Source organism: Epinephelus moara, chromosome 8 (genome assembly GCF_006386435.1).
Source record: "Epinephelus moara isolate mb chromosome 8, YSFRI_EMoa_1.0, whole genome shotgun sequence".
Taxonomy (NCBI): Eukaryota; Metazoa; Chordata; class Actinopteri; order Perciformes; family Serranidae; genus Epinephelus; species Epinephelus moara.
In genome coordinates, this window is record NC_065513.1 from 32145762 (window position 1) to 32172523 (window position 26762).

At 42.7% G+C, this 26762-nt stretch overlaps 1 protein-coding gene across 1 annotated transcript; it reads left to right on the top strand.

Annotated features, from left to right (window-relative positions):
• Window positions 1–634: 634 nt before the first annotated feature.
• On the top strand, window positions 635–16033 carry snx18a (sorting nexin 18a). The gene is made up of 2 exons (XM_050050096.1): window positions 635–2498; window positions 14532–16033. Exons 1-2 carry the CDS (start codon window positions 986–988, stop codon window positions 14783–14785), a joined length of 1767 nt encoding a protein of 588 aa, XP_049906053.1. The 5' UTR covers window positions 635–985; the 3' UTR covers window positions 14786–16033.
• The last annotated feature ends 10729 nt before the right edge of the window (window positions 16034–26762 follow it).

A 26762-nucleotide genomic window follows, 5' to 3' on the forward strand; every position in this document is an offset into this window, starting at 1 on the left:
CTAATCTATAGACAGATTTTTTTCTCCTTTAAAATTCATGTCTGTGCATTTGTAATAATACATTGTTGTTAATAGTTTTTTGAATTTTCACTCTCTTAAATTGTAATTGTGCTTTGGCAACACATAAGAAATACCATGCCAATAAAGCTTATTGAATTATAAACAGAATATAGTCTATACAGCATTGTGAGTGGAGTCAATTTGTATAATGAGTACTTTTTAATCTGTTAAATTAAATACATTTTGAGGCTGTAATGGAGCATTTCAGTATTTCTACACTGTGGTATTGCTGCTTTTTACTTAGCTAAGTAAAAGATCTAAGGAGCCTACTTCTTCCTCCACTGTTCTCATCCATAAAAGCCACATGTTAAGATTGATGAGCTCAGTATCTGCAGTGTGTGATGAGTGTTACCTTTTCCCTGCTCACAAACCAACTCCCTCTAAATGCGTCAAACCGTGCTCACAGGCTGGTGAGGCTTCTCTGTGGTGTGTTTTCAGGGCATGAAGCACTCAACCCGTCTGCAGAAGCTTTACTGTCGCACTCACAGGCGCTTGATTTGTGTTGTCTGGGCGGATTGCAGCATCTTGTAGCTCCGCCCTCGATTATTCAGCCTGGTCGACGTGCGGTTGCTGCGCAGCGCGTGAAGGCAGAAGCGTCCGACTCGGAGCGGAGGGAGACCGGAGGAGCTCACACTGGTGTTGTTGTAGCACTAAATACATTCGCTGCAGTTTCTCACACTGCAACCTCTGGATTTAAAACACCGCAGCTTCCTCTTTGCTGACCAGGAGGACAGGACCGAGCAGAGAAGGATATTAACAGGCTTTTTCCCCACGCTGCGAGAAGTTTGTCCGCGGAGTTTGGAGAGGAGTTTCAGGGTGGGCTGACTGAGCTAGCCTGGCTGCCCGCTGCGCGTCCCTCCTGCCCCGGCCAGCCAGCCATAAGTTAGCCCGCTGTCCTGCTCCGCTTCCAGCTGTGTGGTGAATCATGGCGCTCAGAGCCAAGGCGCTGTACGACTTCAACTCTGAGAACCCAGGAGAGGTGTCGGTGAGGGAGAATGAGATCCTAACTTTGTACAGCGAGCAGGACATTGATGGCTGGTTTGAGGGGGCGAACAGCAAAGGGGAGAGGGGACTGTTCCCCGCGTCCTACGTGGAGATCCTGAGGAACGACGCCGCCTCCACGCTCAACAACAACAGCTGCAGCACATCTGGGGACACTTACCCGGACTCCCGATACGCCAACATCCCAGCCGGAGGTTTTGACGGCTCACAGAGTAAAGTTGAGAACTTTTCCAAACCGTCTGCGCCTAGTTTGTCCACTTTCTCAGCCCCCACACAACCACCACCACCACAGCAGCACACTTACCAGCAGGTCAGCCAGGGGAGCGATGATGACTGGGATGATGACTGGGATGACAGCTCGACTGTTGCAGACGAGCCAGGGACTGTGGGAGGAAGGTATCATGACTTTGAAGGCAACGGGCCATCCACATATAGAGTGTCAACATCCTCAATGGCAAGAGGTAATGCACAGCAAGCAAAGAGCTCTGCCACAGTCAGTAGGAACCTGAACCGCTTTTCAACCTTTGTGAAGTCAGGAGGAGAGGCGTTTGTGCTCGGGGAGGCCTCAGGGTTTGTGAAGGATGGAGATAAGCTGTGTGTGGTGATGGGTCAGTATGGCCCTGAGTGGCAGGAGAACCCGTATCCCTTCTCTTGCACAATCGACGACCCCACAAAACAGACCAAGTTCAAGGGCATGAAAAGCTACATCGCCTATAAGCTGACACCCACCCACACGCAGAACCAGGTGAACAGGAGGTATAAGCACTTTGACTGGCTGTACGCTCGGCTGGTGGAGAAGTTTCCTGTCATCTCAGTGCCACACATCCCGGAGAAGCAGGCCACGGGGCGCTTCGAGGAGGACTTCATCTCCAAGAGGAGGAAAGGCCTCATATGGTGGATGAACCACATGACCAGCCACCCAGTCCTGGCCAGGTGTGATGTGTTCCAGCACTTCCTCACCTGCAGCAGCACAGACGAGAAGGCCTGGAAGCAGGGGAAGAGGAAGGCGGAGAAGGACGAGATGGTTGGAGCCAACTTTTTCCTCACCATCAGCACCCCTGCGGCTCCGCTGGACTTCCAGGAGGTGGAGAGCAAAATAGACGGGTTCAAGTCTTTCACCAAAAGAATGGACGACAGCACCTTGCAGCTCAACGCCACGGTTAATGAGTTTGCCCGCAAGCAGATCGGTGGCTTTAAGAAGGAGTATCAGAAAGTGGGGCTGTCATTCAAGGTCCTGAGCCAGGCCTTTGAAATGGACCAGCAGCCGTACTCTGCTGGACTCAACCAGGCTATCTCCTTCACCGGGGAGGCGTATGAAGCCATCGGAGAGTATTTTGCTGAGCAGCCCAGCAAGGATCTGGACCCAATCATGGATTTGTTAGCTCTTTACCAAGGACACCTGGCAAACTATCCAGACATCATCCATGTCCAGAAAGGTAATATTACACAACATATTTAATACATTTCACACTCACTGATTATCATTTTGTACAAGTTTGTTTTCACAGGAGCCTCTCAGAAGCCATATTATTATGATATTTAATGTCTTATGATTTATAACATCAGGACAGAGATTGTGTTCAGCCTTTAAAGGAACAGTTCACCCCAAAACCGAAAATACATATTGTTCCTCTTACATGAAGCGCTGTTTATCAGTCTAGATTGTTTCGCTGTGAGTTGCCAAATGTTGGAGATATCGGCCATTGAGATGTCTGCCCCCTCTTCACTATAATGGAACTAGATGGCATTTGGCTTGTGTCCAGTGGTTTATGTTGATGATTTTATCTGAGATGTTCCTGCGGCTGACCAGCGCTTCTGTTTACTCACCAAAAAAAAAATACATTTGATAAACTCAACAGCGATGTGTCTTTCCAGAAATCATGACCCGGTGACTCAAGATAATCCACAGACCTTGTTGTGAGCAGTTTTATGAAGGAACTGTTTTCTTTCTAATGAACTACACCCATCAACTGTATCACCACGCAGAGGGAAGTGTGCATTTACTCATGGAGGAGAGGCTTGTGTCTGTGACAGCGCCAGAGGTAAACGTTAATGGCGTCCTCCTCAGCAGAGCTAGGTGAGCTAGCAGTAGATACATGCTACCCTCTGCGCGGTGATACGGTTGGTGGGTGTGGTTTGGTAGAAAGAAAATTGTTCCTATATGAAACTGCTCACAACAAGGTCTGTGGATTATCTTGAGTAACCGGGTCATGATTTCTGGAAAGAGACATTGCTGTTGCAGACATCTCTATGGCCGATATCTCCAACTCACACACCAAAATAATCCAGATCAGTGGTTCCCAAATGGTCCAGCATGGGGTCCAGATTTCTCCTTAGTTTGATACATACATGCGTTTGGCCATGTCATTGAGCTAGTTTGCTGTCTTTGTCATGTAGCTGTTCGTTATTTACTCACTCTACAGCAGGAAACAGCACTTCAAAATAAAAGCTCTGTGCTGGAAATTCTCTGTACGCAAAAATAAAGTGTGTTTTTCATAAAGTTGATACGTTGCAAGTCACTTGGGGTCCATTCAGAATGGATCCTCGACCCACTTTTGGACCGTGACCCACCAGTTGGGAACCTATGATCTAGATTGATAAATAGCACTACAGATAAAAAGAAGAATATGTATGTTTGATTTTGGGGTGAACTGTCCCTTTAATACTTAGATGTATTTCCTCTTGACTATTAAAGATTAGTAGTATTTAAAAATTAGACTAAGCGCAAGATTATAAATTAAAAACCTGCAGCATGAACCCAAAACTAAACCAAACAACACAGGCAGTATGTAAAAGGTCAGCACAATTTAAACCCCAGAACATCAGGAGACAAACTCAGCCCACCACATATACCCATATAAAATAAAACAAAATGGTACCTATGGGATCATAAATCTGGTTTCCAAACCTTACTTTCCACCGCATGTTTGGCCAAGGCTCAGTCAACATGTTGTAAAGTAAAGAAGTGTGTTTGCTGACTGTAAAAAGATAAACAGTGTTATTTGTCTCTGGCAGTTTTAGTTGTCAGACTGGTCAACAGCAGACAGCCGTCAGGTTTTAGTTTGTGCCACTTTGCAAAACAAATACGCATTGTTTGCATTTGGGAATCCATTTACATGCTGCTGCCCCTGTCTGTCCCACCTGCTGAGTCAAATGGGCGACACCCATTTGGCTGTGTGTGATTTTCCATTACGGAGTGTTACATGAATAGTGTTACATATTTGTTTCTCTTGAGACAGAGATTGCTCTACCTGGCTTGTCATTCACAGCACTGACGCAAAGTGTACACTGGCAGCTGAATCCTTCATAAATGATTGTCCACGTGTTGTGTTGCACAGAAAGTCAATGTTAACTAATCTAGGCCATCCTCCTACATGACCCTAACCCGATGATTGTTCTCATTGTGTGGCAAAATGTCACTCTCATGAGAGGCAACGCTGTTATGCAAGAGGCACGGCACTGTAGCGTTTGTGTTCAGAAGGGAAGCTGTGACTGCTGGTGACCATGTGTGGAGATGTGGCACAATTGCTTCCTTCTGATGGGAAAGAGAACACGATAATCTAGAGTAAACTCAAACTGTTCATCATATACGTACGTGACTGACTGCTTTCTGAGCATTCATATGTGCTAGTATGCATGCTTTCATTTATCTCCCCCTGAAATCTTTACAATCACTGCCAACTGGAAACTGAGAACTCTGCATGGAGCAGTGCCATGTAGGACACCGGAGAGGAGATGGGCCCGTATAGAGGATGATGTGAGCTAATCCTCAGTCCATGCATTATGTTCAGTCCCAGTGCTCCAACTTACTAAAATCACATGACTCTCAGATTAGAGTGGGAAAATAATCTTTTCATCCACCAGTCAGAGTTCCCTGTTTTCAATTCACCAGGTATCTTGACATCTTTATCATTCGGACCCCCCCCCCCTACAAATACTGGACACATTCATTCCACAATACCCTGGGGGAAACAGGACAGACTGTGTTTAGGCTTCAGTGGGACACAAACTTCCCAGTCAGCTCAAATCCAGTTTGCCACGTAGGCCGCACACAGCCCAAATAAGGTGACACAGCCATTTAAACAGTCCTGTGTGATAAGCCCAGCCTAATACCACAGATAAGAAACCCCCGATACCACACATGGAAGACCTTGCTGCGGGCACTGAGAGAAGATGGCAGTGGAAACAGGGGCCTCGCCACACTGGGAGACTGGAAACAAAGCTGACAGGAAAGCCAGGGCATGCAGCAGATGAAAGGAGAGCCCCGTGCAGCATATTGAATCCCAAATTACTTTGATCTCATCTTGTTTTTTAGCGGACTGAGGCTGTTTAGTCCCTGTATTTATTTTGAGTCCGGCTCGGCTTGTTTTTCTTTCATGCGTGCATTCCTTTCTGCCTTAATCATGCGAGTGAAGAATGCATTCCTGATTCATTTCTATTTATAGGATGAGTAAAAGAGGAAAAAAACGGTTAAAAGTGCAGCAGAATCATAGTGCCAGGCCCGTCGGTCTGTGCTGCACCAGCGTCTGCAAGTGGCTATAAACATTTATTATGCCGCATGGTAGTGACAGTGATATATTGGGATAGTTAATGCGCCTGCATTACGTTAAACATTTTTAAAAGTCCCCTCGCTCATGACAGCTGAATAACTGCTTGTTACTCAAACTGCCTACACGCTTCCTGGGAGCACTAAATGCAAATAACCTTTGCAAAGGTACTTGACGTTCACGCTCTAAAGTCTACTCACCTCCTGGGTTGCGCAGAATCGTCCAGCACTCGACAATATGGCAGTGAAATAACTGTAATTAGTAAGAATAGGTGGTTTTTAATGAAGCCATAAAGGCTGAATTTCACCGGCGTATCATTGTGTGAAGACAATAAAGTGCAGACATACACCAGCCACATACAGGGATGCTCTTAACGACGAATTTCCCTGAAGCTTAGATAGAAGTTTAAACTTAGTACCCTAAGAAAACTCTCAGAAACAACTCAAAATTGAGCACATATCCCAAAAAACACAGCTCACTACATAAAAGCGAACTTATTGAAAACAGTGTTATTTAGGACTTTAAAATTGTATCTGTCCTTTTGTCTCCCCTTTCCCTTCTCTTTCTCTCATATATTTAATAAGACACTTTCTTTTCCATCCCCATATATTCCCTCTGTTGCTCGGTTTTTATCCACCCTTCCTGATAAACGTGTAAAGGAAATGTCCACAAGTGTTCTACTGTTCTGAAGTGAGTTTCATCGCTGACCGCTCCCAGTTTAGACACCTGAAGAGAGGCTAGGCCACATCCTTTGTTGTCACAGACCAGAGTGCGCGTTTCCGCAATAGAAGTGGTCGCACAGAAACTCATCTGGCCAAGTAAGTCAGCTGGGACTGAATAGTGCTGTTTCTTTATGCATTGGTGGAGCGATAATCAAGATCTGAAGTGAGTCAGAAAGTCAAGTGGTAGCTACAGCAGCTTTAAAAGTAGCAATAGAGGCTAATACGCTTGGTCATAAACCATATTTAAGAGGTTATCTCTTGCAGTCACATCGCTCTCTTTAGGAGAACGTGTCAAAGCATTGCTTATCAACAATTCCATTTTAAGCTCTCTGTATCTGTCTCACAAGGACCGCAGACACCAGACAGGTTTTTATTTATCCCCGTGGTGGAAGTGGCCAGTGAAATATAAGCTGTCCCACAGAGGGACAAAGAGCGTCACCGTATTGATCGCCACCTCTGCCAGGCCCCCATTAGCCATTAGCGTGGAGCTTGACTGGGACAATGTTTGCTCATAATATTGACATAATATCTGGCGTTGCTTTCAGACACCATTTAAGCTTCACATCCTATATTTCTGTTCCTTTATTTTTGTCCTAATCTGATATGGCGGCCTTGGTTTTGTTGTTTCTGCTTGTTTCAGGCTCTTGAGAAAGAGGAAGGGAGGAGAGAGAGGGGTTTCATCGAGGCTCAGTGTTTACAATCCAAAGATAGGGTTGACTCTGGTTTGGCCGATTACCAAAGAAGCTTTTTGTTTTTGCAAGTGTCTTATTATTCAGTATATTTGGAGCTCGAGACGAGGGGAGGGGGAAATTGAATATAAAACTTCTGACAGCGTAGTGGTGTAAAAATGGTCAGGCGGTTGACGTTGAGGTAAAAAACATCTCTGAACGTTGTGTTTTTGTGGAGCGGGTATTGAAATGCGACCACTTCTTCAGGTTCTTGTTCAAACACTTACTCGTTGTGATAATATTGATATTGCCTGCAGGGGGAAACACTTGTAGTTGACTTTAGTCCAGGGCATATAGTCAATTTAGCTAAAATAACACAGCACCACCCGCTAGCAAATAATGTTCTTATCCAGTAGCGAAAAGTTATCAGATGCCAAGTCTTCATCAGGCTAATAAACTAGATTTTTTTTCAGGGTGGAGCACTCATTGATGAACTTAAATGTCCTCAGTCCCAAATTAAAGCATAGACTGCATACAGAATACAAAGGAAAGTAAGCTATCTGTGATGAATTGAGTTTAAGTTAATAAGTAATTAAGTTGATAAAAAGCTTTTTGGCTCAGCCGACTTCATCCCTATCTTTACTCTGTTTGTCCTTTCTTGCCCTTGCTGATGTTATCTATTCAGCACATGACTAAGAGCTGCATTTTGTCCAATCTCATCACAGTTTTATCTCCACATGAGGTGATTAAACAATGGCAGACAAGTAATGGAAAGCACCGATTCATACACAGATGTCAGGGTTTCCTGCTGAGTCAGCCTTACAGCTCACACTCCCTCTGTGCAAACACTGCGGGTCTGTCTGATATATTGTTACAGGCCATTTAAACGTCCTCTGATGCACAAATGGATGACCTAGGTGGCCGAGTGATGAGATGGGGATTGCCACTGGTTGTCCAGGTCACACGCTCGCAGTAGCTCGGTGTTGTGTAACCAGGGATTACGTAAGAGCCGAAGGGCTGCCTCCAGTGAGTCCAGGAGGGCTCAGTGCCACCTCCGTACACCCAGGGAGGATGTTTTCTTATTCACAGTGTGACACTGCAGTTATGGTACAAAGCTTGTTAACAGGCAGCAATCAGCAGCTCTGTATCTTGAATCCTCACATATTAACACAACAGCATTATGTATCTCAGATGCAGGTGGAGTCCTGGATTTTTCTGCCAGTCACTCAGTTACACTGAAAAGCAAAGATAGCAGAAGCAGCAGTTGTGCAACAAGACTTCAGACACAACATGGCAAGACTTGATAACCTAAAAGGGGATCTATTGTGATGAAATATGGTCTTCATATCTTTTGTAATGACGTATTTGGAAGCAGTGGTAAGATAGTATTCACATCCTTTACTTTAGTTACTAATACCACACTGTAAAAATACTCTGTTACTACAACAAGTCATGCATTGAAAATTTTACTTAAGGAAAAATATGTAAATAAAATCAGGAAAATGTTTTATATCTTTGAAATTTAGAATTTAAAAATGTAATTTAAATTCAAAAAATAGATAAGTATTAAAAGTACTGATGCAGAAAATTTTAACTTAATTAAATAAATCAAAATAATTTAAATAATTAAAATGGAAAGTAGCAAGTCCTCATATTTATTATTATCATTATTATTATTATTTTATTTCAGCTGCAGTTGTATGATTATTAAGGGTGGAAATCACCATCATCATATTATTGCGATTTTAAACATGTTGCAATATGCTGAATATTGCGATAAAACATTGCGATATATTATCCAACAAGATGACGTTTTCAGTCTGTTTATCTCACTTTTTTTTTTTGCAGCAAAATGTATGCAGTGGACTGAACAAGCAACTGATTATATTTTTACAGTGGGCTACCTAAAGTGTATTTTATATTTGTGATATTAATAATTTATATAATTAAAAAAAAAACAATACATTGCACTGTGTGACAATACGATAATGCCACGTGAAAATATCACGATCCTACGTTGTATCGATTTTGCCCCCACACCTAACGATCATACTTATAGTAATAGTATATAGTTATATATAGTTTGTGTGCAAACATCTTAATTTGTAAAGAAACTAGTTGGCTAACTAAAGTTGCGCTCAAATTTATACTTAAGTACTTGAGTAAATGTACTGTCACAATTCACCACCATTTGGAAGTAGCAGTTACACTACAAAACAAATAAAACTACTAGTTCCTGCTCTCCACAAAGTTGTACAGACAGATGTGTTACATCATAAAGTCAGACTGTAAAAAACATGCACCTGCACCCACTCACACACAGTGGCAGTAAATGAACTAGAGACCATCTTGCGATTGGATCACACTAATTGTGACACAGCGATCCATGACTTAGAACGAATGTAGGCCAGGGATGAAAAGTGGTCTTCTAACCCCCCTACTGCTGGCCTCCGTGCTTGGACCACACCCATCATCACACTGGGCATTCATTGTGATCTCAACTACACACCTGTAAAGTTTCTTGACTGCATCTCTGCTGGTTGTGATGCTGTCACGGTGACTAAGTTTGTCCACAGACTGACCCACAAAAAGACAAAAATATCGGCAAAACACTCAAAACAGCTTTTGTGGTTGTTCCTGCTACAGTTGGTATTACCATTCTTCTACAATGACACACACACACACACACACACACAGACTCACAAGGTGAAAACATCAGTTGTCGTGGCTGACGCATATCTTCAGGTTTTGGACTAAAAACAAACAGTTTGAAAACGCCATCTGGGGAATCACTGCCATTTTCACTATCTTCTGTTCTGACAGTTCATAGACTAAACAGTTGAGAAAATTTTCAGCAGATTAATCAATAATGAAAATCATCTATTTACAGCCCTGCTTGACAGCCTCAGTATGTCATTTGTGGTTGTGTTTTTGCAGCAGGCCTGCAAAGATTACTCTGCAGCAGCTGTGAAAATGATGTGGCTGTCTGTATGCTACAGTTTGCTGACACCATCTCCTATGACTGAACTCCTGCCTTTCTCATAAAGTCTCCATGGTAACAATTATTCCTCCGTAGTCCATTAGCGGGCTTTTAAAATGCAGGAAGCCGGAGACCTTTAAGATACAGTAAACACCTTTGGGATTGGCATTTAAGTCTTTGGACAGCTGTGTTTGTTCGCGTTTCTCTCTTTCTTTTTTCCACCCCCGTGTCTACTGCTCCCCTGTTATCTTTGCCTCTTTCTGTCATGTTCAATCTGCGGTGCATTAAAGGAATTTCAAAGATTTGGGTTAAACTGCAGCTGAGGGAGCGACAGCCAGAAGGCAAACTGGGCAGACTGTGTGTAGAGGGTGAAAGAGATGTCTTCTTGGGGGGAGGGGGGTTTGTCAACATATTTCTTTGCTCTGCGTGCTGTAATATAAAGTCTGACATGTTGCAGGCTGAGGAGAGAAAAAAGCAGTTGTCAGGCATTTCTGTGAACTTAAAGCGCAGGCAGAAGCCAAACGAGCGCAGGGTTAGGTCAGTAAGTCGTCTGAGGGTCTCACATTTCAGGAAACAAGCCGGCTGAATCAGACCTTTAACAGAGTGGTGGTGACTAAGCTCACATAATGACTTGAAAATCCCATGATAGGCCAATACAGGAAGTTGCGCTGTGTGCCTTAGGGGCACAAATCTCACCTTCACACGCTGCCCTAGAGCTAACGCTCAGAGGTGACATTGTCAGTCAGCTGGTTGTGCCATACATGGTGTTGCTGTCATCTTACTACATGTTGTGTGTGTCGTTATGAACAATTGCAACATGTGTGTGTTAACACTGTGTTATGTCAGGCCTGCACAGAGTACAGCAGCGCTGGTGTCTGTGTTTCATGGTGTTGAGTCAACCAAGGTTTCTGCCACGTTAATGAGGAACAAGGACAGATAAAGCCAGGGCTACAGCTACAATTATTTTCATGATCAGTCAATCTGCGAATTATTTTTTTAATTCATTATTTGGGCTGTTAGATTTTAGAAAATGTTGAAATCATATGTCTGTAATGAGGCTCCTGGCGGGAACTGCCCATTGGTTCGACAGCCCATTGGTTCGACATCCCATTGTTCCGACCATATTAAACTCATTGTTCCGAAGTCCGTTCTGAAATCATCATGATGCCCTGTGGTTAAGGTCTGGTTAGGTTTAGGCACAAAAACCACTTGGTTAGGGTCAGGAAAAGATCATGGTGTGGGTTAAAATGAAAAAGAAAGTGACAAACACATAAGCCGTGAGCCTGCTCCGCCTCAAGCTGGTCGCGGCGCACCATACGCCCGCCGCGAGCCGTTCAGCACCGCGGACAGTCGGACTAATGGGATGTCGAACCAATGGGCTGTCGAACCAATGGGCTGTCGAACCAATAAGATGGACCCCTCCTGGCTTAGCCACCTGCGTCTGCGAAGACAATCACAAGGTCTCCAAAGTAAATTTGAGAAAAAGAAAAAAAAAAACTTCATTTCTTTGCTCTACAAATCAAGTAAAAAATCATTTCTGACAGGATCAAGTTCTAAAAACAACACGAAAACAAGAACTTACGTAAACACACATATGTTAGCGTTCACACCACAGCCCAAAGAAATGTTTCTTTCTTTGACTCCAGCTGTGACATGTAAACATTTCTAAGAAGTTGGGTCAGACAGAAGGTCATATCAGTCAGTTTCTCTTGCGTTTCAACTCGATACTTACTGCTCGTGACATTTCTTCCTTTACTCGGTCAGAAAATGTCAGCAGTTTGATAAGTCATCTGTCATCCGCTCTTGGTGTTTTGACCCTGCCTTCTGCTCCCATCCAACCATCTGTCTGGGGAGTTGTAGGCTAATTTCTTGTTTTGGCACCAGTTTTGCTGAAGGCGTTTTCTGACTATAACACTATGCAGAATGTTGCTAAAAAAAAAAAGCAAGGGGCGCAGCAGTGACAGTTGATATGTGTGAAAATGGGAGGTTTGTGCCACAAGACTCCACCACAGTGACAAGTTGCTGTCGTCATTGTGGTCCTGGCAGAGTGAGACTCAGAGGTGAAACTCTCAGTATTTGTAATATGCTGGATTTCCTTTTATGCTAGATGCAGTTTCTTCTTCAGTTAATAGTAGAGGTGCCGTCTGACCAAAGCAGCATCCAGCTGAACTTAAAAAAAACAATTAAAAATGAACAATAACCCCCAAAAGACACTGATAGGAAATGTCTAGTAGTTGAATTTTTAAAATTAAACATGATGGGCCTGAGTGAAACAATCTATAGTGCATGGTCTAACGCAGTAGTTCCCAACTGGTGACTGACTGCTGTCAGTTAGTCACTCACTCTACAGAAGGAAACGGCACTTCAAAATAAGCTCTGTGCTGGAAACTCTATGAACTTTAAAATTAAATGTGTTTTTTACAAACTTGACACGTTCGTGAGTCACTTGCGGTCCATACAGATTGTATCCGGGACCCACTTTTGGACTGCAACCCACCAGCTGGGAACCACTGGTCTCAAGTGCATAGCACAAGTGCATTTAAGTTCCATTTTTGCTAGTTAAACAACTCATAACCTGGGCTCAAGCGTAAGGTGCAACATGTAAAAAGGTTGTATTTTGTCCCTTAATATTTCATGGGTGTGTTTTGAGCATAACATGAATTCAACCAATCAGAACGTCATCTCCCATTCCCCTTAAAGGCCAGGTACGCCTACACGTGGAGCCCTACTATTTACATGGCCAGTTTGGGAAATTGGATACGCATGCGGTTTCATGCTGAGAGTAAGGTATTATGGAAATATTGTGGGACATTTAAGCACCAATTCTAAAAACTGTAGATATAAACTTGAAAGAAAAAATACTAAACTTTTGGCTCCTGAAATAATCAACAAAGTTACACTGCTGTTTGTGCTTAAAAGCACACAGCATCTTCCTTAATGGGGAGTCAGACCACAGCTCTGCTCTTGTCTCTGCCATGTTCACATTTCAGAGAATGTAAGTCATATTTGCCTCATTAATGATAAATAGTTTAAGCCACCTGCATGAGTGTAGGCACGTTGTGAACCTGTCTTTGTAGGTGCATCTTACTATCTGAATAACACGACCTTTAAATAGCAGGAAAATACTGTGCCCATGACGTTAGACCAGGTTTTTTCTTGGTCAATGGTGCAATCACTTTCTGCTGCCTCAGAATAGCAAGATACCAACCATGTGCCTTACCACAGTCCATTTTAAGACCCACACGCCCATGGGTGCACTGATGGGTGCAAGTACTTACATGATGTGGGCGCTAGCCATGAAGTTGACAACTGTGTCAGTCTGAAACTGCAGCGCTGTGCTGTGCGCCACTTTGCACCAGGTGTAACTCAGGGCTCTAAGAGTGTTAACCTTTTAAAATGTCTGACTGGAAATGACTGTTTGCCAAGTCCCACCCCTCAGTTGCTGTTGCTAAGTGAGTCGAGTCTTTGGTTCTCATGATGATGACGGCAGATTAACCACTTATACCTCATAGTCACTTTTAAAACAAGGGGTCCTTGATTTCAGACACAGCTATACATACACATTTCTCGACATAGCAAATGTCCCTTACAGATTTTGTCAGCTGTAGCTAACTATCTAAATCTAAACGAACATCTGACTTTGTAGTGTTTCCTGTGGACTTAAAGTAGAAATCCTGTGAGAGAGGTCTTAAATGTGCTCTTGATGGCTACAGTCACTACATCATGATAAATAACTGAGGCTAAAGCTGCACGTCCCGAGCAAAGTGTCAGCATCACCACCAGATGATGATCCATGTAGTAGACATAGAAATAAAGAAACTGCGTCACTCTTATATAGCAGTATAAGTCGGAAAAACGTAAGCTCTGACTTGTATTTAATTCCTGGCAAACACCGAATTGCTTAACCATGACATCAGCATCAGAGAATAGCTACAAAAAGACTTGTTCACATTTGGCTGGCAGTTGCCCATGTTCATATCCCATCCTTGAAATTGCCAACAATCATAGATGGTATCAAACTGCAAGCAAAATCCCCTTAAATGGTTGTTTAGAAAAGGCCTTTGAAGTACCATAATGTAATAGGTATTTTTTTGAGAGTCAGGCCCCCTCACATTCTCTAACTATAGACACAGATGTGGCTCTGGTTCTCAGGGAGTTGGAACAAACTGTTCATCAAACTATTTTTGGCCTGTTCCTTGGAGTTATAAATGTCCTGTCAAGCTCTGCTCTTGAATCTTAATCGCAAAGAATATTCAGATTATTAATTAACTTTGCTGGTTCAGATAATGAGTGAAGTTTTTAAGGAAAATAAAACTCATGTCTTAAGGACGGAACGTTGTTTAAAGTGTAGCCTATGTGTGGGCTGTTTTCCCACACTGGTTAAAATAGTTTTTGCACATCTGAACATTAATAGATAAATGGCGTAGGTGTTTTCCATTTACAGAACGTGCATTCTCACGAAGCCCTTTCAAAAATAAACATGATAATTATAAATGTGATCATGGAACAACAGAAATAAATCTTATTATTGTTGCTCTCTTGTTCTCAACAGGAGCCCTGACGAAGGTGAAAGAGAGCCAGAAGCATGTGGAGGAGGGCAAGATGGACCGGGCGCAGGCGGAGGGCATCGACGAGCGCTGCAACATCATCTCCTGCGCCACGCTGGCTGAGATCCAGCACTTCCACCAGATCCGCGTGCGCGACTTCAAGGCGCAGATGCAGCACTACCTACAGCAGCAGATCGCCTTCTTCCAAAAGATTACAGGCAAGCTGGAGGAGGCTCTGCAGAAGTACGACAACGCGTAACAGACCGTTTGTTTCAGCCTGTCGGTTTAGACCTTGGTGATCAATGACACGTGCACCACCCTCGGCGCGCCAGTGGAGTTTTGGCAAACCGCAGCCAGTGCCGCATACTGGCGAATGCTGTTCAAACCAGCAGGGAGGGGCATTCAAGGAGATGGCGCTCTGGTGATAATGACATTTCAACCAAATCCAGGTTTCTGTGTGTGTTGGCCACATTTTTTGGGGGGTACTGGATGTTCTTGTGTAAGAGAGGATGTGTAATTTAAAGATAGGCCGACTTGTAATACAAACAGTCTTATAGATTTAATGAGAATTAATGATGATGATGATGGTGCGCCACTTGGTCTGGTGGGTGGGAGAATTAAATCTAATTAATGTGATGACCCGCAGAGAGAGAGCCTTGTATCTGCTGCTGCGTATACCCGGTGCAACATTTCAAATATCAGATGTTTTTAGCCTTACAACACTGTTTTTAACTGACTGTTTATAAGTGACCGTCACTCCAGGGGCTGCAATGCTCCAGTGGCTAACACACTGCCTTCTGGAAACACTCAAGCCCTTCCTGGTATCTCTCTCCTCGGACAAACAGGACGAAATGTTTACAGTTCTCCTCGCTGAGCAGCCACTGTCACCACTGTCTCGCTGTGCCTTCTGATTACGTCTCTCTGGTCATTTTTGTTACTAGTCACTAAAAAGCTTTATATTCTGTATATGTAGAAATATATTCTATTTGTTTTTACAAAGCTACAAATTTTGCAGTCTTTGAAAGAAAAAAGATCACTGTGCTTTGAACGAGGGCAGTGTCTTTGATTGGAGATAATACTGTTCGATTGTTTTTCCCCCTCCATTGGCTCTGGGATTGATTTTCAACACGCACAGTGTGAAAAAAATCAGGATAGAGAGGATTACCTGCGTAGACAATAGGAACCCATGCCTTACACGGGACACAGCCAGCACTGGTGCTGATTTAAGCGTGCAGAATTTAAGGGATGAGTATGTTGGTCACTTGCTATGCCGGATAATTTGTGTCGACAAAATGTTGGTTTTCAGGCTTAGTTTTGGGGTAGTGTTCAGAGGCAGGCTGTTAGAGGGTTGAGGGCTCCTCAACTGTTTTAATAATGCAGTCTTTTTAATAGCACACTTCTAGACAGTTCGACTGTACTGCTGTTTTTAACCTTTATGATGTTGGTTGCATCATGAAGAGATTAATATAGAAGCAGAGACGCAAAATAAATTCCTCCTTCAAAGAAAGCTGGTGGTTTTGTGTGTGTGTTTTGTCAAGTACTTTAAAAGAACACTTCATCTCCCTGAATGACCATCCTAGTATCAGTTATTCATAATGTGTTGAATTCATGAAGAAAACTTGGTGTACGAGAACCCAAAAATGGATAAAACTGCTGATGAATTGAAGTCAAAGGGGTCTGTGTTCAACAACAGCAAAACTATATTAAAACATCAGTTTACAAACTCTCACACACCGTATGCAGTATAATCAAAGTCTCATTTGTCCAGTCAGATGTTCAATACTTCCCAAACTGACAGCCCTTTCCTGACAGGGAACTTCACTAAGAGTGAAACTTATCTATGCTCTTCTTAATACCAGGCTCCACTGACAAAATGCAGTGATTTTACCTTGCTGAACATGGGAGTTGCAGGTCTACTGCTGCCTCGAATGGTAGATAGTTTGTGCCATTTTGTGACCTTGGTTAATCTAAAACAGGAGTAGGCAACCTGCCGCTCTATTGGCTCCCTGTGGCTTTGACATAAAATTATCTGGAAATGAATAACATTCTTTTTAACTTTTTAACATTCTGATTGTCATTTCTCATTGTTGCATTCTACAGTTGTAAAAATGTGTAGCCTATACATCAAATTAAAATAAGATTTAACTTTTCATCAACTAAAATGTGCGTCACACGTCTACAACCTGGTGCCTTTTCCTTTAAATTTTACTGACCTTCAGTAGCGGTGGCTAGCCTGGAGTCTCCTCAGCAAGGCTAGCTATGGATCCAAATCCAAAAAAGTAAAATTCTTGGAGGAAAATAGAAGATTTAATAGTGTGGGGACAGATTTATTTGCTTTCACCACCAATGCTGCAAAGTTAAAGTACTAAATACTGCTCATTTAGACCTATTCATAATGTTGATGGGCTAATTTAGGCGTTATGGGCTGTTACCTTTATTCAAATATGTTTTTTGGCTCCAGACATGTTGAGCGAGGTAAAACCACAGTAACTGTCAATAGAGTCTGGCTTTCTAGAGTCTTCTTCACAAATTCAACATTACATGGGGTGAGTAACTGATAAAATGGTCGTTTTGGGGTGAAGTATTCCTTTAAATTTGCAGTAACTCATTTTCTGTTGTTCATTTGATTTGAACTGAATATGGCTGATCATTTCATTTCAGAGTATGATTCTGACTACACTGGGAAAAAAGACATTAAAATCTGTATGTATGTGTTAAAAGGTTAATATGCCTTTAAATGGCTCTCAAAGCACCTCACACACTGACACTATAGAATTTATACGACCCATGTAATGTACCCACCTTCCCATTTCATAATGGCAGGAAGACAAAGGGAGCAAAGTGTGCATCTCTGCAGGTTTCCTTGGCTGCATCCCTGGAGGACTGGTGTGCCGTGTCAGTGTTTCACGCTTAGCTCACGCTCGGCTCTCAGATCTGCTGACAGCGCAGGGCCCGGCCAACCATCTGGGACATCTGGCCACTGTTAAAAGTGCCGGAGCGTATGACAGCGAACACGTAGTCAACAGGAAAAGGTCAAAAATAGTTTTTCATTAGCTGTCATCTCCAAAAGCTATAACCAAGATAACAAAGATGCAGGACAGCACTTACTGGAGATAACATGTTGCCCTCACACAGATGGTCTAATTTATCCCTGTGCACGTCAACAGTTTTGTCCAATGCTGACCCTTTGTTTACCATCTTGAGGTGAACTACTTTGCAGCAGTGCTGTGCAGAAGATAACACGTAGCAGCAGCTTTCATCACAACTGGCTCTTAAGAAGCAACACCCAGTTCTGTAAATATGTCTATATGTTAATATGTTCCCATGAGCAGGTTACCTATCAAGACCTCCCTCCCTCTGCTCCGTCCTCGTCTGCCACTGCTGGAAACCAGAATACAGAAATGTACAAAAACCCTGACAGAACAGGTTGCCAACTGCATATTCTCTTGCCAAGGTATCTAATTGATTGCAAATTTGAGAATGTATTAACTAACTGCTATGATGCTACTCAGTGCTGTGATAAAATGCAAAAAGGCATTCTCTCAAACATTAGAGCTCCTCTATGTGTAGTTAATGAAGACGTTTCCGCAGGGATGAGCAGATGAATTTCAACAGGACTTAGAGTCTACAGAAACCTTCACTCAATGTCAACCCCCATGATGGTGCCAGAGGGAAAGTCAGAGGAGCACTAGTCTCCATATACAGACTCTACATTCAGTGAATGTAGAGTCTGTAGGCAAACCCCGGAGATCTTGCCTCCGGAAGAAGAGCGGAAGAGCCCTGGTTTCCGGTTGTAGGCTGTTTGTAGTCCGCGTGATATTGACCAATCACGTTTGAGCCGGCTGCAGTTGTTGCCAGGTTAAACGGTCCGTGCGGTGAACTAACAAGGCGGAACATAATTGGCGTCACTGTAAACTCTGAATCCATCACAATGGTTCAGCATATTTACTTATATATAAACGGAAGTTGGAAACGGAAATTCGCCTCCTCTGCCCAAATCAAACCAGAATGCCAAAAAATCAGGGGTCTGCCCCCAGAGTCTGTATCGCCTTCTGCTGTAAGTCAGACGCCGAATACAGCCGATGGGTTCTGAGAATGGAGGAGCACCAAAGGCATGAGGATACATCATCTGGGAACCATGAACAAAATTAATTCATCTGAGAGGTTTTGAGATGTTTCACCGGTGAAGTAAAAAGTTTGACCTGCCGTTGGTGCTAGATAAAAAGTCAGGGGATCACCAAGGTCACTATCATTCATCCTCTTGGCACCACCGTTAACTGTACATGAAGAAAAAAGCAACATCTGCGCACCTACTGCATGCCACAGAAGTTTAATCAGGACAATGTTTCGATCCTGTTTGCGTCGTCATCGGGTCAATTCTGGTCATTACAACCTGACAAGGTTGTTACTTTTTTCCTTCATGTATGCTGTGTCTTGATAGCCTTGTGTGCTTGATGTGTGTAATTATTCTCCTTCAATCATGAATATCTGCACAAAAGTTTACAGCAATCCACCTAACAGTTGTCGAGACTGGGTCCAGATTTCTCCTTAGTCATTAGTTCAAGGTCCACACAGTTTAATATATTCAGCGTCATACTTGTGTTTGGTCATGTCTCAGATTAGCTGTTCGTCCTTTACTTACACTATAAAAGGAAATAGCTCTTAAAAATAAAAGCTCTGTGCTGGAAATTCACTGTACTTAAAAAAAAAAGTGTGTTTTTTACAAAGCTGATACGTTCGCAAGTCACTTGTGGTCCATTCAGAATCAACCTGTGACCCAGTTTTGGGCCGTGACCCACTAGTTGGGAACCACTGCCCTGAAGGACACGTCTGGGAAACATCAGAGCTGCCCCCTGAAAGCCAGAGATTCAAATCATCGGCTGGAGACCCCTCAGTCGACTGACATTGCTTCAAGTCCAGAAGTCTTTTTTTGTTTGTTTGTTTTTGCCAGTCACTGTGCAGTGTACTTCTGGTGACATCATTTTGCTGCCGAGTGAGCGCTCTCCACTTTCACGCTGCTCTTTGGTACAGGCAACTTTGGACATGGGGGGAGCTGCCTTGAGGGGGAGAGGCTTTGCCCTGTAAGGCTCCAAAATAACATTATCTTATGTGTTTTGCGTAACATTTCATCTTTCATTTTTAACATCAACATTTCTGATCCATTGCTGGCACAGTAAGCTTGTTTACTATATTATGTGAGTGTCACTGTCACACTGAACATCCCGCTGACTTCGTTCAAGCTCTCAAACTCTACAAATAGTCGAATAGTCCTACTGAACAACCAAATCTGATTCGACTGACATAATTCTGAGTCGGCCCTAGAAAGATTTAAGTCAGTATTTCACCCTCTGGGGACCATGAACGTCTTGAAAATTTCATGAAAATCCATAGATGATCACATATTTCTGGGATAAAGGCCAACAGACCAACATTACCGTCTGTAGATCTACATTGCAAGCATGGCTCATCATATCCTGTCATATGGAAGCTAGAAACTCAGCATCTCCCTTCTTTTTTCCTGTCCTGTGTCTTTTTATTGCAATATCTGCTTTTCATTGTCTACATAAACTCAACAAGATGCACACAGCCTGTAGTAACCTCATCCCTCAGGCCTTCTGTCAATACTGCCAACGCCCGGGGAAATGGGTGCTCCTATTTTCACATTCTTGCTCTTCCCAGCCATAAGTGTCGGTTGTTCTGAATTAGTAGAACTAATAAATGTTAAGCACATATAGTTTAGAAAACGAACTGGGTTGAGAACATTTTGGAACAATATTAGACCCACATATGATAAGAACAATATGTAGTGGTATTTTTGGTTCTGCAGGATTTTGTCATTGTTTAATGCAAATGTTTTGAGTGAGGTCTTCATCTTCTGTGCAGTGCAGTTATTCAAAGAAAAAAAAGTGGGGGCTTCTTACTCACCACAGTCTAGCATGCAGGAAACAACAGCCCTCGATTCAGACTTGGACTTTTCTTGAGAAACAACAGCGTCAGCAGCTGACCACATTCCACCGACACAAACATCAAGTGTGTGAAAGCGATGGCCACAAGAGCAGTGTACCTTCCAGATGCTGCGGGGGAGCATGATAACAGAGCATGACACAAGTGTAATCGCTTAAAGGGTGAAAACATGGAGAATGTGATTTTCTGGAGGATTTGTGCTGGGAGACTTTGTTATCTAGGCAATGATAGCATGTCAGCTCTAATGGGAAACATCACATTTTCCAAAATAAGTGGTCATCACTGCTCCTTTGAGATTTGGCTGTCTTCCTTCTGGACTTGCAGCAGCTCTCTGGAATTCACAAAATGTGACCCAGAGACATTCTGTACCTTTGTCGTCAGTGTGGTGACGACCCAAAAATGAGAAAATCTGGCCGAACCTCTTCCCAGCTGCTCGTTTACTGCTCTCACACAAGGAAAAAAGCAATCATGTGACAGCATGTTTTCACCTCTATCACAGCTGAACAGCAGTTTCTGATCTGTTTTCTTCTTGAGGAGCTTTCTGTTTTCATAAGACTTGTTTACACACTCCCTAATCTAGAAATTGGTTTGTTTTCCATCAGTTTCAATAGCTGGCACTGAGAGGCACAACGGTAGCCCAGAGGACAGGGTTTTCCCCTCTAATGACCCGGCACTGACGCCACATTTACCCGCATTGCTTTCACAAGGACTGAATCAGCGTCTCGAGATTCTTGTGCAGATTACACCCAATTCCTGTTGCACCCTCCATGTGCAACACTCAGGTCTGAATCTTTGGTGAAGCCAAGAAACAAGGACAAAACCCCCCTAAAACTGGGAGTTCAGGCTCCTAAGTTAACATGCTTGTCAAAGTCATCCTCTACATCCCTCATCTCTGCTCACCATCACACCTGTGCATCGTTTCACATCTGCTAACTAATCACCATCAGCCCATCACCGCCCTCTTTAGAGCTCTTGCAATCTCACAACATAATTTCACACTTACACAGTCTGACCCTGACTTCCTCTCATTGCTTCAGCTGATTAAAGCCTTCCCAATGTCACGTTAGAATGCCAGGAAGTGCCCTGAGGCAAACCACAAAGATTTCATCCCTCATTATTCTTCTTGTAATATTGCCGTATTATTGAAAGAGGAAGTGCAAAACCAAACAGGATTTCAGTTTTAAGGAAATGGTTTGTTTTAGATTGCAGTGCCATATTTCAAGTCGAGGAGTGACTACGAGAACATGTTGTTTTTGCACGGTGTGTTGAAACAGCTGCTGTCTGGTGCTCCCTATTGCAACAAGGACTTTGTAGTTGTGCTTGTCAGATGTCTGTAGATTTAGACCTGTACATTTCAGCTGCTCGTCCGTCAGCTTTACGCTGAGGATTTGGGGTTTTAACATGAGAGAAAAAGTACAGTATTCACATATTTGGTTGCCCACCCGATGGCCTTGACAGATGATGCTGTGTTGTGGTCTGGTAAAAGTTGCATCAGCTTAAACTTTTTGGCCGGATGACGCATTGTGTTTTTTCTGGAGCCCCCTGCATTGGCACCTCTCCCCTTGTGCTGCCAGGCTGGCCTTGTTGAAATGAATGAGAGGGCACGTGCAAGTTGATCTGAACGCAGCCTTACATCAAACATTTCTGGAAACAAGCAAATTTGCTGTCTTGCTAAGAATAACATGATGGTTGCTACTTTCTGGTCATTGTTTTTGTTGCCAAGGGACTACAGATGTACATTCTTGCACACTCTTGCATGTTTACATCTTATATTCCACACTAATATTCATTAAAATGCTTTATCCCTATCAAATAAACCCTTAATTAGATAAATATCAGTATGCTAACTATGAAGCTAGAGCCAGTAGCCAATTAGCATATCTTAGCTTAGCATAAAGACTGGAAGCAGGAGGCAACAAGAAGCCTTACTATGTCCAAAAATTAAGAAAAATATGTTTGCTAACAACTCTAAACCTCACTGGTTTAACAGGGTGCTACAGCTGGGTGCAGTGACTTCTTGTTGTCACAGTAAGATTGGCAAACAACCAGAAGAGACACTGCACAGACATGTTGGGCAATTAAACTGTTGTTTCTGAGTCTACCTCTTGCAGTAAGTCAGTGACAACAACCTTTAACCTGTTACCTATTAAGTTGACCTGGTGAACTTGGCAGCAAACAGTTGCTTTTTCAAGCATCCAGCAGGTGCAGAGCAACACTAGCATTAGCATTAATAACATTAGACTTGAATTTAAATCATGAAATGATAGGAGTGTAAATGTATATTGCAGGATTTTGGTTCATAAAGACAAAAGGCATAACCCAGAAGTCAGAATCCATGTGTCACAATGTTAAAATGAAGACATGCTTATTAAATATTCATCACTTCAAGTGTGCATCTTGAAAAAGCACCTGCACATTTAAAAACTGACTGAAGCAGCACTTTGTGGCGTCTTGCTTCAGGCTTATTTCTTTATCCTGGGTGTCACGCAGGTAATGTGTCTCACATGGAAGATCAAACAACATGATCCCATTTCAAGAATTGTAATTCTTAATTCTTAATTTTTACAATGCTGACACTAAATAACGACATGCACTGCAGGGCCACAGCTTTCTAGCACAAAGTAACCCCCTTCCTCAGATTGTACATGTAAAGCAGAAGCAAACTTCAAGTGCTGTTTCTGTTCTGTCTCTCTTTTTTGCAGAGTTCATGCTTTTGGAATGCGAGGCGTTCGCCTGTACTCAGCATATTCCTGCTGGAGGGGGATTCTGGCTGGATCTGTTTTCAATTACAGCCGGGTCTGTGCTGGCCTTTGATCAGAGTCTGGGCCGACTGAGGCAAAGGGGGAGACACTGTCCTGACACAGCTGACAGACTCAGGAGGCAGAGGGGATACTGAGCACCGAGGCTCTGGGCTGAACACATTCTGAGTCTGTGGGGAAGAAACACAGGACCACTCCCACCAGCGCCGGCCTCACGTTACAGTCCCAGCGGTACAATCCTTTCATGAAAAATAGTGTGTGTGAGAGCGAGAGAGAAAGGAAGCAAGACCTTCAAGTTGATCCCCTGAGAATTTGTCATTATATTTTCACTTTTTCTTAATCTACTTAACGTTGCTACAACATATGAAGCTGAAAATCTCCACTTTAACATGTGTGATAATTTACTACAAAAACATATAAAACAAACAACTCACATTTGATTTTATTTCATCTTGTGAAGGGCTCATTGCACTGATGGAAAATGGTCTCAATAGAATATATAAAATGCCTTTTTTTTTTATGGCAGTATGAATTTAAAATGACAAATGCGTTGCGACCAACATAGGGCTTCATCGAGCCCAGTCTCACTCCAAAGTCATCAACATCCGGCACTTGGGCAGTGACTTGCGGGGCTGGAAAAAAAGGCATCCTTTAATGTCAAAATGATACCCAGCCAGTCACCGTTATAGTTTAACGGTGCCCAGTGGCCTCAGGGGGAAATGCGGCGGGACAAGGGCGAAAGTTAAGGCAGCAAAAGTTTGATCAGACCAATCAGAGGGGTGGTGGATAGGCCTAACAAACACTGACTTCCACCCAAGAGAGTGGTGTTCGCCTCCCGCAGGAGTCAATTTGAGTTTATTTTTAAAGAGACTGTATGTAAATGTTAAATTTCCTGTGACAACTAAAGTGTATTTTGAAAGAAGACAATGCATGTAACAGGCAGAACTTGACACGGCGTCCCAGAATGTCTACAACCAACGCATCCAGGGTACCTTGCACATCCTTTATGGACGTGGAAAGTCCATGTCCAAATGTCAATATGTGACGAGGTCAGAGTGAGAATGTGTTGCTTCATCAGGGACAACATGAGTGCATTTTAAATACATACTGACATGTAAAATAAAGGTATTTTATCTTTTTTGCTGAGCCCATATTCCGCCCATGCAATGAGCCCTTCACAAGATGCAATAGCACACTGAAGCACCTGCGTGTGATCACAACAAGGACAGCAGCGCTTCTACTCCATTGTCTTCACATTCACATTTGACACTTCAATTCAAATACTGTGTCTCCACAGGTGTGGAAAATTACATCTTCATTCTTCTCTGCCACATGAGACCTGCTGCATTCATGTGACAGTGCGACTGGAAAGTTTGGTCGGTGTGGTTATCTGCAGACGGGTGATGATTTCATGGTAGCTGGCAGTGTGGGGTCAGACTTGTTCCTCTCTTTTGAAAACAAAGATAACATCAGTGTTCTTGCTCCCTGTATTGTTCAGCACGCAGCATGCCTGAAATGTTTACACTGCTGTGTGTTTAAACGAAACTAGAGCATGTGATGGTTTTAAAAGTAGTGTGGTGGGTACAGTATGTACTAGTGTTTGTATCCTGTTGAAATTTAATTATGTCTAACAAGCACATGTGCGTCGTGTCACCCCTGAGGTGGTTACGCTGCTCAGCCAGAAGTTTACTGCTCACCACTTAACTACACCTTCCATTCAGTAAATATCAGTCAGCAGGTTTAGTCGAAATTATTTGCTGATTTTGGATTTACATGATGTTCTTATCCACACTTAATTTGTCTAATCATCATTTTATCTTTATTTTACTGTTTAAAACATCAGAAAACCTGCAGAAAACAGCTTTTAACCACATCAGCCCAACATTACTTTGCTGTTTATTCCTGTTAAAGTAAGAAAATAAACTTCTTCCTGTAAATCTACAAGCAGAACTGAGTGTGCACTTACGAAAAGAGGAATCATTTTAGCACTTTCTCTGTTTAGATATGATATGACTGGAGTGATTAGGCTCTAACACAGTGGCATTACAAGCACTTGTTGCTTCTGCAGGAAGTGTGATTAGACAAACATGTGGGCCTGGTCAGCAGCTCACATGAGATCATCCACTGACCTCAGCACTGCAGCACCCTGCCCACTCTCAGGGGCGAGGTCCTCAGTGCTGGAAGAGGCTCAGACTTGTTACACCCTGCTTATAAAACATTATTTTAGGCTAAAATCACATTTGCTGTGACTAAAAAATAAAATTCTGTACCGGGCTTATTCTAATTTAGAATTAGTATGGGACATTAGATGTTTTTGTAGGTGGCTAAGGTTTGAAATAGCAGCAGAAACACAGCAAAAGATGTTGTCTTTGGGTTTGTATGGTACTGGCATGATGGAATCAACATCCTGCCACTGCCACACCCATTGTCAGTGTTACTGGAAAATGTAGAATAAAAGTACAAACGTCTACTAATCTCTTTTTTACTGCATGCTAAAAATAGTTGACATTAAAGACTGGTGGCTACTCCAGCTGTTTCTATTATTCTCTCCTCACTAAATTACTTTCTTGTAAAAGAGGCAGCTACTCATAATGTTTTCTTTCAGTAAGAGACAAAAGCAACAGCATGCTGAGCTGCTTTTGTTATTCATAGTCTTCAGAGGGTAATTTCAAATGTTTTTGGTGACCTCCCTGACCTTTCATCAATTGCCATCATCAGCCTAAATTTCAGCTTGCATAAAAAAATATAAAAATCTAATTGGTAGATTACTGCAAGACTGTGAGAGCATGTTCACGCTCCCCAGACAATGATTTATTTTCGTTTTGGACACTTAATGAGCTTAACACTGACACAAACCTCTGCGCAAATGTGAACTTTAGACACAAGATATTAAACAATCTTATGGGCAGGTTGCTGTGACATTTTGTAAGTGTGTTCATGGTCCCCAGAGGATGAACCTTTCCTATATGTTTTCAAGGAGCTTCTCTCTTTCACTAACCTCTGGGCAAAATGAGAACTTTACACACACAAGATATTGGATAATCTAATGGGCAGATTGCTGTAACATTTTGTAAGTATGTTCATGCTCCCAAGAGGATGATCCTTTTCCATTTCACTCTCTCTGGACATGATAGGAACTTTACACACAAGATGTTGAATAATCCAATGGGCAGATTGCTGTGACTTTTGTGAAAATGTTTATGCTCTCTAGAGGACAAACCTTGTCCATTTTGGAGGAACAATGAGCTTTCCTCTTACATAAATATCTGGACATGATATGAACTTCACACACAAGATATTGAATAATCTAATGGGGAGATTGCTGCAACATATTGTAAGTATTTTCATGCTCCCAAGAGGATTAACTATTTCCATTTTGGGTGCTCAGTGAGCTATACTCTTACACAAATTTCTGGACATGATACAAACATTACACAAAAGATATTGAACAATTTCATGGGCAGATTGCTGTAACTTTGATAAGTATTTTTATGCTCCCCAGAGGTTGAACCT

Bases quoted from the DNA above. Each gene is read 5' to 3' on its own strand.
- snx18a (XM_050050096.1), top strand. From the start codon at position 986: ATGGCGCTCAGAGCCAAGGCGCTGTACGACTTCAACTCTGAGAACCCA. The intron at 2,499-14,531 runs GTAATATTACAC...TGTTCTCAACAG, and splicing joins CATCATCCATGTCCAGAAAG to GAGCCCTGACGAAGGTGAAA.